This window comes from Strix uralensis, chromosome 14, assembly GCF_047716275.1.
Source record: "Strix uralensis isolate ZFMK-TIS-50842 chromosome 14, bStrUra1, whole genome shotgun sequence".
Lineage (NCBI taxonomy): Eukaryota > Metazoa > Chordata > Aves > Strigiformes > Strigidae > Strix > Strix uralensis.
This window is the reverse complement of record NC_133985.1, coordinates 17,242,385-17,257,973: the sequence shown is the minus strand read 5'-3', so window position 1 is coordinate 17,257,973 and position 15,589 is coordinate 17,242,385. Positions and strand designations below refer to the sequence as shown.

The window sequence follows — 15,589 nt, the reverse complement described above, 5'->3', positions numbered from 1 at the left end:
GAGTGCGGCTGCGCCTTGGCGGAGGAGCGCAAGTGGGAGTTTCTGGCTGAGAGGGAGCGACTGGAAAGCAGGTTTGCACAGGGCAGCTGATCTCCTCTGGTTCCCGCCTGTCTTTGTGTCCTTCCCCCTGCCCAAATCCTCTCTTGCCAGCTCTCCCGGCCCGCAGGTGGTTCAGCAGATCTTGCAGGTGGAGGCAGTGGGCAGCGGTGCCCCTCACTGTGCCAGGTCTGCCAAATCGCAGTGGCAACCTCCGAGGGGGAGAGGCATTCGCTGTGTCTCCATCGAGAAGCCCTCCCGCTCTGGCTAACAGCTCCAGGAAGCAGCATGACCTGATGGAACAAGTCCTGGGGTTGAAGGCAGGGGTGAAAAACCTTTGCCCAGTCCCTCTGGGCACCACCTTTCCCATTGGCTTCAAACAGCTTGACAAAGCACTTACAAAGTGACTGTCCTTGATGGGACCTGCCCTGGGCTCTGCACCCGGGAGCGACGCTGTGCAGGATGTGACCCTACAGCTCTGCTGGGAGCGTACCGCATCCCGCAAGGGGCTGTTCACAGGGGGACCTCACAGCTTACCCAGAGCTCTTGCAACGTGGATATTTTTAGCCCATGCAAATGGTGGTGTTTATTTTTCTACTGTTGCGCCTTTTCACCTTTCCCAGGGATTTTATTACTCATGAAAGCAAGGGCCTTAAGAGCCGTGCGAGTGTCTGTGCTGGCTGCTGCAGTGACCCTGTCTGCCTCCATCACACCAGCTTCACCTTGCCCAGCTGATATCCCCCAACGAGCCCGTTTACAAGGAGGTGACGGGCTGTGACCGTGCACCTCAGCTTACCTCAGACCAGACCCTTCCCTGGGGCTGGGATGTGTGTGTTACAACTTAAAATCATGCGTGAGGTTGGTGATGTGTGTGTGATCCCCCTCATTGGGATGGGATGAAACAGAGGAACGTTGCAAGCTCATTTATTGTCAGTGTTTCAAATCAGTATTTTTTATTACAGAGACTCATCGGGTTGCTCACACTGTGGCAGGAATTTAATAATATAAGGCACAGGGAACATTCAGAGGTAAAAAAAAAAGAGTTCTCAGCCTGTGAGACTTAACCATCCCTTCGCTCCTGTCAGGACCCTCTCTATAAAGCAAAATCCAAATACCTTCTCCCTTCCCTCCCGCCCATCCCTTAAACCCTAAAATCCACAACAGGAAAAAATTATTACAGCCTTTCCCTCGAGCGTGTTGCAAGCATGCCTCTTTCTGAGCAGTAATGTCCCTTCCAAGCCTGAAACAGCTTCCCTGGGAGAGCAGGGCTGGAATTTAAGCACCACCAAGGCAGAGGTGCGAAGTGCTCAAGGGCACCATGATTTGGCGAGAGCCAAGAGCTTTGTCTCAGCTACACTAGAATTGCAACAGCAAGGTCAGCCACGCACCCCCCGGGGGAACAGGCGGCCGCACCCGGTCTCCCTTTGCAGCACAGAAAACACAACAGCAGTAGGGTCATTGAGTAATGGTAAAGCATGTAGCACTTTCAAACCTTTATTTTTTAAGGGGATTTTACAGGATGTGATGCGTTTTATTTGTTTTCATTTTTGTGCGTTTTCCTATTTGTTCATTTGATTAGCCCTTTTTCTTTTTTTTTTTTTTTTTTTTGTGCCCAATGATTGTTAAATTCAAGCCCTGGGAATGAAAGAAAAAAAAAAGGAAAACGAAATCTTGCCACTTTATGTCTTTCTCACCACTACCACGAGCTGGGCGACTGCAATGTCACCCACAGCTGCTCTGCTCGAAAAGCCCAATCCTCCTACATCCTCTGGCTCTGCCTTCCTTTGCTGGTGGTCTGTGACTGGGGGCGGTGAATCAGCTGAGAGATCTTTGCGTCTATGCTGACATGTCCAAGAACGTGTTGTTAGTAAGAAGTTAAGAGAAGTCGATCCGAGAGCGGATAGCAAGACCGAGCGGATATTTAGGACAGGAACAGGGTTGGTCAATGGTAAAGACATGTCAGAGAGAGAAAGAGCTGGTAAGAGCATGTGGAAACAGCTGAGTGAGTAATCTAGTGGTAATAGATTAGGCTATGAATGAGGACTGTTATTTCTCTTAGCACCGTTACTACATATGTTTAGATCTATATTAGCACCTTGTTCCCAGGGAAAAACAAAACAAAACAAAAGCGGTTTAAAAACCAAAGGAAGTGGGAAGGTTAAAACAAGACAAAGTTGGCAGCAAAGAAGGAAGCTGGGGGTTTAGATCACAAGATCCTTGTCTATGTCCTCTGTGGAAGGAAAAGAGATACAAGGTTAGGAGGTGGATGCTGCCAGGGTCCCACTGCTCCTGCAATCCCCCCTCCCTGCTCTCCTCTGCTTTTCCCTCCCCAGGACTGGCTGTAACGCATTGCTTCACCCTGAGTGGGGGCTTTCGGGGTGCTTTTCAGTGTTCCCTCCACTCCCATTCCTTCCCTACTCAGTACTTACGCTCCTTAATGCCAAAGCAGCTAGCCCACTCCTCCAGGGCGATGTACTTGTCATTGTCCAGGTCACAAGCCTCAAAGAAGCGGGTGGTGCAGTGCTCCATGGGGATGAGGGGGGCACGGAGAGGGGCCAGCTCAGTGTGGGACAGGTACCTGCCGAGGTGACCACATGGTCAACGCACCGCTCGCCAGCACCAGCCGCCCTCCCACGGGAGGGGAGATGCTCTGCCGGGTGAGGGGGCCAGCACAGGGCAAGATGCTGGCCCCAGCTCTCCATCTGGTTTGACTGCTGTCCCAGTGCCCTCCCAGTATCTGCTACTGAGTGTCATGAAGGTCAAGTGACTCCTTTTGCAACCGGCTGTGCTAGTCATAAAATAGGCAGCAGCTGGGGGTCCTCGCCAGCTGCCCCCACCCCATGGGTCTGTGTGTGTGATTGCTTTTGCCACCATCTCCAGCTCACAGCTAAGCCAGCAGCTGCTATTTCAGCTGCTGAAGTTATTCCGGGCCTTTGGACTGAGATATTCTAGGGAACTATCAGACAACAGTTAATCCGAGAAGACAGAAACTCCACACGCAAGGGAGATGGGGGCAGCTGGGACTGGGGGAGGCCCCTCTTTCTGAAAAAGGCAAAACTGCCTCTACCACAGCCCGGTTTGCCGCAGCACCTGCCAGATGTGCACAGGAGTTGTCCCTCTGCAGGGTTCTGCCTGTGCCTCTGCCACCAACCGCCCACTTGTGTCACATCTCTAGCCTGCCTTGACACCTTCTGCCACCAAATCACTCTAGTCCTCAGGCAGAAGGGGGTCCTGGCGGGGGCCTCCATCCTGCTCTGCCGACACTCACCCATCAATGGGGTGCTGGTCCAGCTGCCCAAACTGCCAGTGCACGGGGAAGATGTACATGTTGTAGTTCTTCTCGAAGTCGCGGGCCAGCAGCTCCACGGTGTGGTCACCAGCCTCCAGGCGCTTCTCGTTCTCATGGATCTTCTTCACCTGTTTTAGGAAAGGCCGGGGAGACCTTGTCAGCAGGGGAACGGGGTGCAAGGCAGGACCTCAGGAGGGGCTCTACATGGGGTGTCCACAGGTCATTCTGGATGAGCTCCCCGTGTGTGCTGGGCTCCGTTGGTGATGTGAACTCCCAGGCTCCCTCCCAAACCCCTCACCTTGAGCTTCTGCTTCTCTGTCAGCAGGTTGTTGTCCTCATCACGCTCGTACAGGGTGATCAGCACATTCTTCAGCCAGTCCCGCATGCGCAGGGGGAACTCAGTCAGCTCTGTGTCCAGGCAGGCAGGGATGACTGGAAGCCAGACATGGTGATCAGCACAGCACCTGGACATTCAGCCCCAGACTCCAGACACACAGTCCCAGCGCCCTCCCTGGCCCTGCATCTGCCTGGACATTTGCTCTCCCTCAGCCCATGGGCAAAGGGGTTGTGCTCAGGTTAGGGGTCCCCTTGTCTAAGGGAATGGCTCTGCTTACATTTGCAAGGCCCAATGTAGTCCAGGTGCAGCTTGTGTCCCTTCTTGGTTCCCTCCAAGGTGCACTTGGTGGCAAAGAAATGGCAGGAAGAGTCATAGGTCTTGTTGTCGGTGCCGCAGACCTGCACAGGATGGGGAGATGCTGTGTGAGGGACAGTGAAGCCCAGCCTTGCTGGGGGGTCAGCAGGTAAAGCCTCCAAATGAGAAGTTTAACTTGTTTCCTGGAGTGAACAACAGGTCCTTGGTCACCACTGACCAAGGCCAGATGAGGACCTGCCACCCTGACTCTGACTGTCTCCCCACCCTCTGGCAGTGTCCCATGTGAGGTCCCTCCCTGCTCCGGTCCATGAAGCAGCTTCTGCCCTCACCTTCTCGAAGACACCGGCGGTGGCTGGGCAGCTGGAGGGGTCCTGACACACACACATGGGCGAGTTGTTGTCATCCACCTCGCACACCTTGCCATGCTTGCAGTGGTGGTTCTGGCAGGGATCTGGGAGAGGGCAGGGAGCAAAGTCAGAGCCTGCCCCATCCTCACCTCCCACAAGCTGCCCGGGGCATCTCAGCACAGAGGGAAGACAGAGACTTCACCAGGGACAGCCCCGAGCATCTCTTCTTGCACTGGGAAGATATGAGGGTTTCCAGAAGACCACATTAGCCCTCGGGTTAATCCTGGGCTCCTTTCTGTAGCCACACAATGCAATGTTGTTTTCTGTTGCAAAAAAGGCCTTACAGAGAATCCAGTGCTGGAAAGAGGCCATGCACCTCTTTTGCTTTTAAGTGTGCATCTAGGTTGGCATTGTCCTTGTGCTACAGCCCTTCCCAGAGAAGTCCCTCACTGTTTGGGGTGGCTAAAGCTCCCCCACCCAGGGAAGGGACAGTGTCTCTGCCTGCTGGAGGGCAGGGGAAGAGCGACTTACTCTCTGCGACAATCTCCTCTACATCCTCCGTGGGTTCCTCGAACTCTCCCACCTCCACCTGGACAGGGTTAGCCCCCACGGGCTCCTGAAAAAGAGGCCAGTGTTTCTGGTGGGGGTGCACAAAGAGCCCAGCCCCAGCTCCCGAGGGGGCAGAACAGCCCCCCTCCTCCCCCCATTGCCCCTGATCCCCCATGCTTTGGAGATGCTCTTCCCAGAGCAGTGGGTGCTGCCAGGGATGGGTGACGAGGAGGAGCAGAGTCACCTACCTCTGTGGTGGGATCTTCGATGACCTCCGTCTCATCGGGCAGAGCCTCTTGCTGCGGGGGAAAAGGAGCATGAGCTGGCGTCTGTGGGGAGGACAGTCCCATGGGGGTTGGCCCACTGGGACAGGCAGTAGGGTCACCCTTGGGTTTTCTCTCCCCTTGCTGTCCCCCACCCCTCAGGGTTTTATTCGTTATAAAAGAAAATCCCCATCAGATAACATCAGATGGACAACCCTCACAGCAGAGAGGCTCCATTGTCCTGTACTTACCGGAGCTGCCAGGGCTTTGCCTGCCAGGCAGAGAACGAAAACCATCCAGGCCCTCATCTTTCAGCAACCCTGAATAAAGGAGAGGAAAAGGAGGGATGAGGCAGGAGGCCGCTGTGTGCCTCCCAGCTCCGGGCTGAGCGCACGGCTAGCAGTCAGACATTCACAAAAGGGTGTTCCCTTGGTTTCCTGCCTCGTCTGTTCAATATTACAGACCCACATGCTGACTTTTCTAGCCAAAACCTTAAGCCAAATCATGTTTCCAAGACAAATTATTTTGATTTTGCAAAATGGGGTAGTGGGGGTTTAGATTTCTGTTGCTTTCCTAAATGCCTTTAGAAAAATTGCAGTCAAAATGGCAGTTCCCCTTTCCTTCACAGGACAGTTTTTGGACCAAAAGCCCCATATTTTAATGTTAAAAGCCCCTGATATGAGCCCCAGGTACAGGCAGCTCTCTACCATTTTATTTGTCAGTCAGAGGGAAAATGTAAGTGGAGGAAGGAAAGAGATGACAGAGAGATGGTGAGACGGGGCACTTAAGACTTAAATCCTCTAGAAAGCCCCTTCCCACATGGACACAGGCACCCATTGGGGTTTCAGGGACTGGTCCCCCATGCCCAGCACCCCCAAATGTTGGAGTCTCTACTATAGTTTTTCCTTTTTCTGCTCAGACCTGAGAGTCCCCAGACTGGTTTTGAGGGATCCAGGATGCTTTGGGGCTGTATCCTGCTGAGAGATGAGCTCCAGGAGGACGAGCCCTTTGCACCCTCCTGATTTGGGCGGTTGCAGGGACTCTGTAGGACGAGTGAGCCAGGCAGCCCAGCTAACAGCGGCCGCGATGCGAGCCAGGAGGAGAGTGCAGCTGGTGAAATCGCGCTGTCCTTGTCCCTCTGCCCCCGGTTCCTGTTTGGCAGGATTGAGCCCCTCTGTGTGAGGGCAGAGACGAGCTCAGCTGGCCGCTTAATATGCCGGTGGCATCCCACTCCTGACAGTGAGGGCTGCCTGCTCCCTTCCGCCTGCCGGGAGAGTGAAACACCCCCCGGTTTGTCTCCTGCCAGTGAGGGGACTTGTCCCCCTGCCAAGGCTTCCGCTGCCTCCCTTCCGCTCGCCCTTCTCTGCTCCACCTGCGTGGCTGGGGCATCGCAGCCCACCAGCTCCCTGGGGCTGGGCGGACCAATGGCTTTGCTGGGACAGAAAATGTTGGACAAGGTGTCTTCTTCTCTTCCAGCAAGCGTGGATGGATACCTAATTTGCCAGTGCATCCTTTCCCTTCCTCCCCGTGTATGACAGCTCTCTGGGTATAAAACCACGCCAACGCTGTGCTGCCAGCCCACCAGCCAGACTGGGCTGCACTTCCTAATTTAGCAAGGTTTGGCCATGCAGATGCTGAAATCCTCCTTCCAATCTCAGCACCTCGCTCAGCCCCAGCGGGGTGCCCATGCAAAATAGGTGTCAGGGCATGGAGGGCAGCTTTCCAGGGATGTCAGAGGGCTGGGAGCACGGGGTGGTGGGGATGGCTGCTGTGATGGATGGAGGACCTGTGGGGAGAGGGGCTGCAGGTGGGGAGGGGGGGGGATGAGCCCGTTTGCTCTGGCAAGGCTGCAGCTGAGCAGCTCCCTCTCCCACTCGGTACACGCCGTCCCTTGCCCTCGCCTTTATTTGCTCTGGAGGGTGCTGAGAGCTCTCCCGGCATTTGCCAGGAGACATCGCTGGTTCTTCACTTCTGAAGGGGTGGGTTGGGGGGGGAAGGTGGAAAAGTACTGGTGAATCTGGGCATCTCCTCCCTTGCTGCTATCCCCTGGCTTGTAAAGGCACCTCCTGGGCTTCTCCCAAGGGGCTTGTTTGCTTTGGAAGATGCTCTGAGGTTCAGTGATGCTTGTTGGGCAGAAACACAGCAGTGCTCAGCCTGGAGGAGAGGGCAGTGCATGTACCTGTGGAAGATGGCATTGAGAAGAACCCAACCACAGACCAAGGCCATCTTAGATCATTTCCCCAAGCATCAAAAAACCCCTGAATTTCAAAGTCTGGACATGCAGTAAGCTGGGGTCAGGGAATTACATGCTTGCTAGCAGCCAGCAGACAGTCAGAGCTGCCAGTGTTGTGTTTGGAGGAAGAAGGAGCACGAGTCTGAGCAAACAAGCTTTGCAGAGCTGTCTCGCGCCGGAGATGGGAAAACAAGTTTATTTGAAAAACAACATCCTCCTGGAGGCAGAGCCTGTGCACAGAGGACATTGCAGCGTCTGTGAGCCCCTGTCTGTTTGGCAAAAGCATGGTCTTTCCTGAATGCTTGGTGGCCAAAAGTTCTGAAATAACAGCTCAGGAGCTCTGCGCATAGAGCTGCTCTGGCAGAGGAGTCTGGCCCATGGTGCAAGTGTCTCTCCTTGTGGACCTACCATGGTCCTGCTATCCAGGAGGATGCTCTTTGGAGTTGGCAGTTGGGCCATACCATGAGCTCAGTATCCATCCCCCAGCCAGAGGGGCTTGGGGGGATCCCTGCGAGGGACCCTGCACTGGGAATGGCTGTCACTGCTCTGCAAGAGCCCCACGGAGGGCAGAGGGCAGTGTGAGGGGCAGAGCAATGGGGTGCAGCAGGAGGTCATTCTGGGCAGAGGAAAACAGGACTGGGACAGAGATTTTAGCAAGCAGGGACTTACACCCTTCTGTATCCTAAAGGAAGCAACGGAAGCCAGCACTTCGCAAGACGCTGGAAACCAGCACATCGTGGGCACAGAGAGGGATGCAGACTATAAAATAAGAGAAGCCTCCACAGTCACCACCCCCTCCTCAGGCTGGCCCTCCTGACTGTTGATGATGGAGAAGCCACACTGGCACCCATGGGCTGGAGGACCCACGGCCTGCACTGCTTTTCTAATGCTTGACCCCACTTGCATCCTAAGTGGGGACTTCAGCTCCCCGTCACTGTGTAAACAGAGTCTTGTGGCCCCCATAAACCTTTCTAGCATGGCCCAGGCTATCCCTCAGAGCAGGCTGCTTGTTGCATTTTGCAGACATATCCCTAATGAGAGCCATGGGGTATAGAGAGGTCTGAGACTGACCCTCAGCACCTCCATAAATTCAAAGCAGGATACTCTGGCGAACTCTTTAACACCCAATACCGTAACATAAGTTTCTTCTGCTGGGGAAAACACCCCACAGTGATGTACAGAGCAGTCTGTGCCACTGGGTTCTGTTGGTCCCTCTTGTCCCCCCCTGCCCAGCCTGGGGGCCTTTGTGGGCTGGGGAAGGGCAAGGACCAGGCGGGTGCAGCCTCGGGAGGAGGCTCCATGGACGGTGGAGCGTGGCCCATGTGGCGCTGGCCCTGGCCAGGGTTGCATAAGCCCTCCGGGATGCCACGTTAGCGTGGGGAGGAGTCTCTGCCTGGCCACTTTGACAGCTCCTCCCTGAGGCCATGGGGATAAGCCCAGCTGCCTCCACTGCTAACCCGGGCCAGGGGCCCTGCTGCCACCTCCCATCCACAGCAGCGGGGAGCAGGAGTGGGTAATCATCGGGCAAAAACCCTCCCATGTCTCAGCTCCCCACTAGCACCCCGGCCCAGCCCCGTGGGGGCAGCCAGTGCGAGCAGCAGGGTCTGCTGCACCCACCCTCCATTTGCTCATTGCTCTTCCAAGGCTCCGCAGGCTCTGACATGCCCCAGCACCTCAGACTGAATGTAAAGGCAGGTCCGGCCCAGAAAAAGCTTCAGCCTACAAACCCCACCATGGGCCGTAGTTTTCAAAGTGCCGATGGGTGGCCAAGTGTGGCCACCACAGAGACACAATGCGAGGGCTGTGACCTGGCCCTGACCTCCCTGTGCGAGCAAGACCCTCTGAGCTTTACTCAGCCAGCCACTCCCAGGCTAAAATTCGATATGAAGTCAGAGTTGTTTGCGTGAGTCCCCATAAAGCTCCCTGCTGAACAGGTCCCTGCGTGTCCGGGCTGTGCTGCTGGGGGGTGCCAGCTTGCCCAGATGTGCTGCAGCTACTGGGGCGCAGGGGAGCAGGGCAGGAGCAGAGGACTGGGCAGAAGCCAGCCTGGCTCGTTGCACCTGCACAGTCCCCTTGCAGGCAGCAAGCAGGGCTCAGAAAGCCAAGCTAGGTTTAGATGGAAGTGAAATTCCCTTTAGCTCATGCACACACTTACACACGCCAAGTAAAACACAGGAAAAAGAATCTATCTACACATCTGTCCGTGCAGAGTCACTAAAGACACATCTACACCACAACGTAGTGGTTAACCCATTTCCTTGCAGGGAGTTGAGCAGCTCTGATTGCACTTATAAACGATCTTACAGGGTTTATTGATATAAGAGCCCATATGCCACTATAGGTGTGTGCTGGCTTGATGCTGTCATAGTTTGTCTAGGTTGCAAATTGCATCCATAATGAGAAACAATTAAATTAGTACCAAGAAAAGTGCATAGATGAGACCTGGGCTGCAAGCAGCAGTTCACAAAGAGCCCTTGGCACACCTCAGTCAGAAGGACAGGCGATACAGTATTTTATTGTCCTGCCTGAGCTTTTTCTTTTGTTTGGACTGGGCGCGGGACAGTGCCAAAAGTAGCCTGGATACTTCTGTGCCAGGTGCAAGCGGTCCCTCTGGCTCCTGGGGAATACTGCAAGCTGATCTCGCACAGCTCCACAAAGCAGGGAGAGAAGAAACTGTCCGCTAAATATTCTGCAAAAATGCAAACCATCTTCAAAGCATTCCCTGGACTCGCCCTGCCACAGCCGCTCCAGCGATAACAGCCCCAACATCCCTCCGACCAGAGGACCCAGAAAGGGTTTCCATGGGAGCCGACATTCCTCTGGGGCTGAGTCATGGAAGAGCAGAGGGTTGTGGAAGGAGGGGCTTGAAAAAAAGTTTGAAAAGTTTATTTCTCCTCTTCCCCCTCCCAACACCGCCCGCATCCCTGCTCCTGCCTATGTGGCAGACAATAGCTTGGCTTTAACTGCTGCGCAAAACGCAACAGCCTTTTGTTTCCACTTAAACCTCGCCTGATCGACCCTAACAAACGGCTGCGATTTACTTTTGTCCTTTTGGAGGGTTGCTGAGTTTTTGGGCTGTTTCAAGTTAGTGGTAACTGAGGGCTTGGAGTACTGGTGACTTTCCCAGTGCCCCCGATTTCACTCCAACTTGAAAGCGTTGCCTTTCGGTTTGGGTGGGAATTCAGCCCCCATCCTGTTAAGTTTCCTTTTCTTGGCTGGATGCACCAGAGTGGAGCTTTCTTAGAGGAGGAACACAAAGAGCAGAGTTAGACTGCCACGCACGTCACCGGGACGGGAAGGACAGCGGCTGCCTTTAAAGGAAACAAGCCCTCGGCTCTTCTGCGTGGACCTAAAACTGTGCCCGAGTGAGCCCAAGTTCTTAAAACTTAAAAAAACCCCAAAAAACAAACAAAAAAACCCCACAAAAGAGCTTTGTTCCTCCTCTCCTGCAACCTCTATCTCTCTAACAGTTGATCAGCTGGAGTGAAGCAAACTAGGGCAGCGGGACTTGAAATTGTTTCAAAGTCTGCTTGGAACAAAAAGCCGAGTGTTTTTGGGTTTGTTTTTTTTTGTTTGTTTTTGTTTTTTTTTTTTTTTTAGGAGAAATAAGAGCGGCTGTACTGAAAAAATAAAAATGCTGAGATGAAGTCGACAGCTCTTTTGTTCTTCCACTAGATATCCTGGTGAGTAAAACATCACCTGCCAATGCACCTCAGGCTGGGAGTAACTGGGACTAGTTTGTAACTAGATCTGATTTGCTCTGCAGGTTGGTTTGATGTGCCCAGACCTTGGTCTCATGCATCTCGCTAAGGAGATACCCCACAACTGAAAACCCAGAGGGGAGAAAGGGGGGAGAGAGAGAAAAAAATTAGGGCAGGTTAAACCTTTACAGTCAGATGCCACCAAAGTGTTAAAGTTAGTAACCTGGCAGTGAAATAGAGTAACAGTTTAGGAGCGGAGATGCTGCAAAGAGGAGAAAGAGAAGTCAGGAGGGGTCTGTAAATGCATCGCTTGGGTGGGGAGCACCCACCTCTTCCCCCCAAGTGATGCACCACTGAGCACCGTAGGTGCCCCACGGGCTGGGAGAGCAGCTCCCGGGCCAGGGACCCCCGCGAGTAGGGTATGGGGACCCCCATGCCGGGAGAAACAGCACAGCAAAGGCAAACACGAAGGTCTCGGGCCATACCTCGCAGTCCCGGCAGCAGGGCTGAGGAAACTTCAGGCGCTTGGACGGGCTGGAGGAATCTGCAGGTTTTAGAAGGAGGCAGGAGGAAACCAAAGGGTGGGCTGGGTTTCCCGCTGCCTCTCCTCCTCCTCCTCCTCCTCGCTATCTTTCCAAATCGGTCTCTTCCTCTCCCTCTCTCCTCAGTGGGCAGTCCCACCCACTCCGAAAGACGGGCTGAGGCACAGCCTGGGTCCAAAGGATAGACCAGAGAAATCAAGCAGGACTGGAGATCAAGGGGGTCTCTCGCAGGGACAGATGAGCCCCCAGTGCAACCTTCCCAGCAGAGTCATTGTCACAGCAGCTGCCTGCACTGCTGCAATGAGTTGGTCGGTTCTTTGGCTCCCTCGGACTAACAGCATGGGGGGAGCAGGGAGGAATACCGTCTCTGCTTGGTTTGTGCACCTCCTACCACCTTGACCTACTGCAATTAAAATGTTAAATGCTGTCATTTCAGCATTAGTTCAGTCCCTGAAATTCAGTCCCAGAGCTGGTGTTTCTCATCCTCAGAGGGATGCAGAGGAAGGCAGGAGAGTCATCATTCCTCCATCCTCTCTCCTAACACTGCTGCTGTGGGAAGGGAGAGGAAAGAATGATCCAGCAAATGTGGAGAGTTATGACATGTCTGAAATATGCTCCAAGTAGGCAGAAAAATTCTGTGCTGGTAGATGTGACCCTCAGCAGATTGGTCTTTCTGCTGTGGTTATCATCCAGCAGATCTGGACTGATTGAGCAAAACCCACAGTCGAAATTGCTGGTCAGTTGAATCCGATGGTCCCTTCAGACCTCACAAAGTATTTTGACCTTACAGATCATAACTCAGCTGGAGCAGCTGCCCAGCCAGACAGCAAAGCTGTTTGGAGTTGACTTTTCCCATCTGTTCCTTTCTATGCTCAGGGTGAAAACCCATCTCCTCTCTCCTTGCATCTTACTGTGACTGAGAGGATTCAAGGTTCATCCGCTCCCCTGACAGAACCAGGCAGAATGCCTTTATGTGCCAGCATGGCCATGGCGCTGCATTGCAAAATAAAACCAGCAGCCAAAAAGAGAGACTGTCAAATTGCTGGATTTTGGGTGTCCCTGAAGAATGTCTCCATGACATACAGGGCTGTCCTGAGCCCTGCAGATAGTGAAGGTCTTTGCAGCTTGTGATCCACCCACAGCACCAACCCTCGCCCCATCTGGGGTGATGCAGGATCTGCTGGAAATATGGTGGCTGGTGTAGCCAGTAGGACTGAGGACGAGTCATCTGGGCACCAGCAGTCTGATTGTGGATGCTGGGTGAAGGACATCCCAAGCCCATAATAAAATGCAACATCGTGTTTTGTCTTGGCTGCCTGGGGTTTGGGTTCATTCCTCATGATTACATGTTGTCTTTGAGAGGGGCTGAGACACCAGTCTGGATGTTTAACTCTTCTCACTGATGTTGCTGGGGATTTAGATATCAACATAGAAACAGGCCTGTCATGACCTGCCGAGCTGTGCTGGCTCCTTGCTCTGTAGGATGCCTGTTACTTTGTGATTTGTGATTCTTTATCAGCTCACTCCTCGTCTGGCCTCGCGGCGCTTCTGCTGCATGTGAAAGAAACAGACGTAAGGCTAAACATCCACATGGCCAACAAGAAACAAAAAATAAACAAAATGGAAAGGGAAAGGGGAGGGGAGAGATAGGGGAGGGGGCTGTGAGAAACCATCATCACTTCCCAGTGAGATGGTTGATGTCTGTGATCAGGCAGCTCGGGAGGTTAGTGGGAAAGAACAAGATAAGAAAGTCTTCTTCACCCAGTTCTTTACTTGTCTACACACTACTCAAAAGCCGTCCCTAGATGCTGATATATGGATATTGATATCACTCACAGAGACATCCATAAGTACCCCACATGACCCTCTCAGGTCCATGTGGAGGCCAGCTTTGTGGTGGTGTCTAAGCCCCCATGGGTCCTTCTAACACAGCCAACCGCCTGTGACATCTGGAGCATCTTCTCCTCCCACCACAAGTGTCCACAGCTCCCACATGCAGCTCAGTGCCACTCATAGGTCCAGTTTGGCTCCAGAGGTCACACATCCCCTAAGCCCAAGTTTCATTTGCTTGATTTGCACTCCGAGGAGTTGAATAGCCTTGTTGAATGCTCTCTGCACTGGATTAGTCACGGCTCGCATTGAAATCGTACAGCTGCTGGTGCTTCTCCTAAGGAAAAAAAAAAAAAAAAGACATCTGGAAAAAATTTTAGGGAGGAAAAAAAAATGAAGAGAAAAGAAACCACATCTTTTCTAACTGACAACGTGGCAATTGCTTAGTGCACTTCACTGTAGCCTGAAGCTAAGCCCTCTTCTAAGGGCTTAGACAAATGACAGTGCCAGGAAGATAATTATAACAGGGATTTCTTTATATACGTGGCGGCTTAAAGCCTGGTTTTGAGCGAAAGCAAAAAGCAGCCTGCCGCAGTGATGCAGTCACATCTGGCAACAGCCCCTGAGCTCATGGTGGTGAGCCCCGGGTGGGTGGGAGTGAGGGGTCCCCACTGTCCTCCACGCACATGGTGGGGACAGCCAGGTCCTGCATCTCATGAGGGCCATGCTGCCAGGCCCGGGTGTGCGTTGTCAGCTGTGGGATGGACCGGGATCGCACAGAGAGGGAAACGAGCCTGGAGCAACTGGCTGACTGACTCTTTAATCTCAGCAGCTTTAAGAAGCCCCAGAAATGACTGTGAGCTTGCAAAGAGAGTCCTGAAAAGTTCTCTCCACAGTTATAAGGCTTAGTGGGACCGTCAAAGAGGTGTCAGGCTGCCAGGAAGAAAAATGGACCTCACACATGCTAGAAGGTCATCTTATGCCCTCTGGGGATGCCCTGGGAGCCCTCGCAGTGCTGCTGGCCTCACAGGTCCAGCTCGGGCTCTCTGACCACGTGCCAGCAGGGTGGTCTGGTCACAGCTGATGCACCCCAGGGCTCCCAGCACTCACTCCCAGCTCAACTGATTGCACAAACTCCAACGGAAACAGCAAACAGGACAAGACCCCTCGAGGCTTGAGCTCAGTTTATAGCAAAGCCAAGAGGTTTGCAGGGCTGAGGTCTGAACTCCAGCTAACCCCAGTTCAAAATCCAAATTTCTTTCTTCGTCCCATTTTAAGCCAGGACAGGCAGATCTGGGCTGGTACAGTTAAAAAAACCCTGGTGCTCTCCAAGAGGGGAACAATTCTGTTGCAAGAGGAGGAGAGAGATGCAAGTGAGTAGCTTGGTGGAAACGATAAAGGTGTGGATTAATAATCTTGCTGTCTCCTACTCACAAATCTGTCAGTCTAAGGAGCCTTTCCGTTTCTCTGCTCTGGGATGGATTCTTTAATGAGTGTTTCTGGAGAGGATGTTTCTGCATTAATTGCTGGTGGATGCTGCTGCAAAACAATGAACCCAAAGTGCATGTAAATAAACAGGATGCTCTGGAACCACTGCGGAAATGTCATTTACTAAGTCTTCATCGCTGGGTGTGTGGCTGGTGGCTGAGCTCCTCGCAGACACAGGGCAGTGTGGGGAAGGGCAACGGCTTCTGGGGTGGGAATGCAGCACCCAGCTCAGGAAAAGGCAAATGAGACGAGTAAGTGCAGAGCAGACAGGAATCTGCTTATCCCAGGAATGTCCCAGCTCTCCTGTGATCTGGGAGTGTGTCAGCAAGTCCTGCAGGAGTGTTTCTGTTTTTTTCCATTTCAGAAGCAGATCAGAGGCAGAAAGGCTGTGTTCTCTAGACTCGCACTAAGCAGATGCATGGCCACTGGAAGCACCATCTGCACAGGACAGAATGAACCCAAACTGCCCTGGGAACTTGCCCGAGAGTGGCTGTCTTTGTCCTGCACTGGGCAAGGATTTCTTCCCAGTGGGGTGGGACTCTCCCCCCAAGCTCAGCAGTAGGACTGATGCCTGGTTCAAATTGAGCAGGCTGACACCCAGCCGAGGTCTCTTTCAATGCCTGGACCAGGAGAGCCTGAGCCTCAGTGATCTGCAGATG

The 15,589-nt window shown here is 53.3% G+C and overlaps 1 protein-coding gene across 1 annotated transcript; it reads right to left on the bottom strand.

Moving 5' to 3' along the window:
• Positions 1-1,499: 1,499 nt before the first annotated feature.
• SPARC (secreted protein acidic and cysteine rich) lies at positions 1,500-11,705 on the bottom strand. Its single transcript, XM_074883837.1, has 10 exons — positions 11,556-11,705; positions 5,388-5,456; positions 5,122-5,172; positions 4,856-4,940; positions 4,307-4,428; positions 3,940-4,060; positions 3,624-3,757; positions 3,305-3,453; positions 2,466-2,614; positions 1,500-2,266 (listed from the first exon to the last, which is right to left on the bottom strand). The coding sequence occupies exons 2-10, from the start codon at positions 5,442-5,444 to the stop codon at positions 2,238-2,240; spliced, it is 897 nt and encodes a 298-aa protein (XP_074739938.1). The 5' UTR covers positions 5,445-5,456; positions 11,556-11,705; the 3' UTR covers positions 1,500-2,237.
• Between the last annotated feature and the right edge of the window lie 3,884 nt (positions 11,706-15,589).

Coding starts and splice junctions, on each gene's coding strand:
- SPARC (XM_074883837.1), bottom strand. CDS start 5,444: ATGAGGGCCTGGATGGTTTTCGTTCTCTGCCTGGCAGGCAAAGCCCTG. Junction 4,941..5,121: donor TCGAAGATCCCACCACAGAG/GTAGGTGACTCT, acceptor CCTCTTTTTCAG/GAGCCCGTGGGGGCTAACCC. Junction 3,454..3,623: donor CAGAGAAGCAGAAGCTCAAG/GTGAGGGGTTTG, acceptor TTCCTAAAACAG/GTGAAGAAGATCCATGAGAA.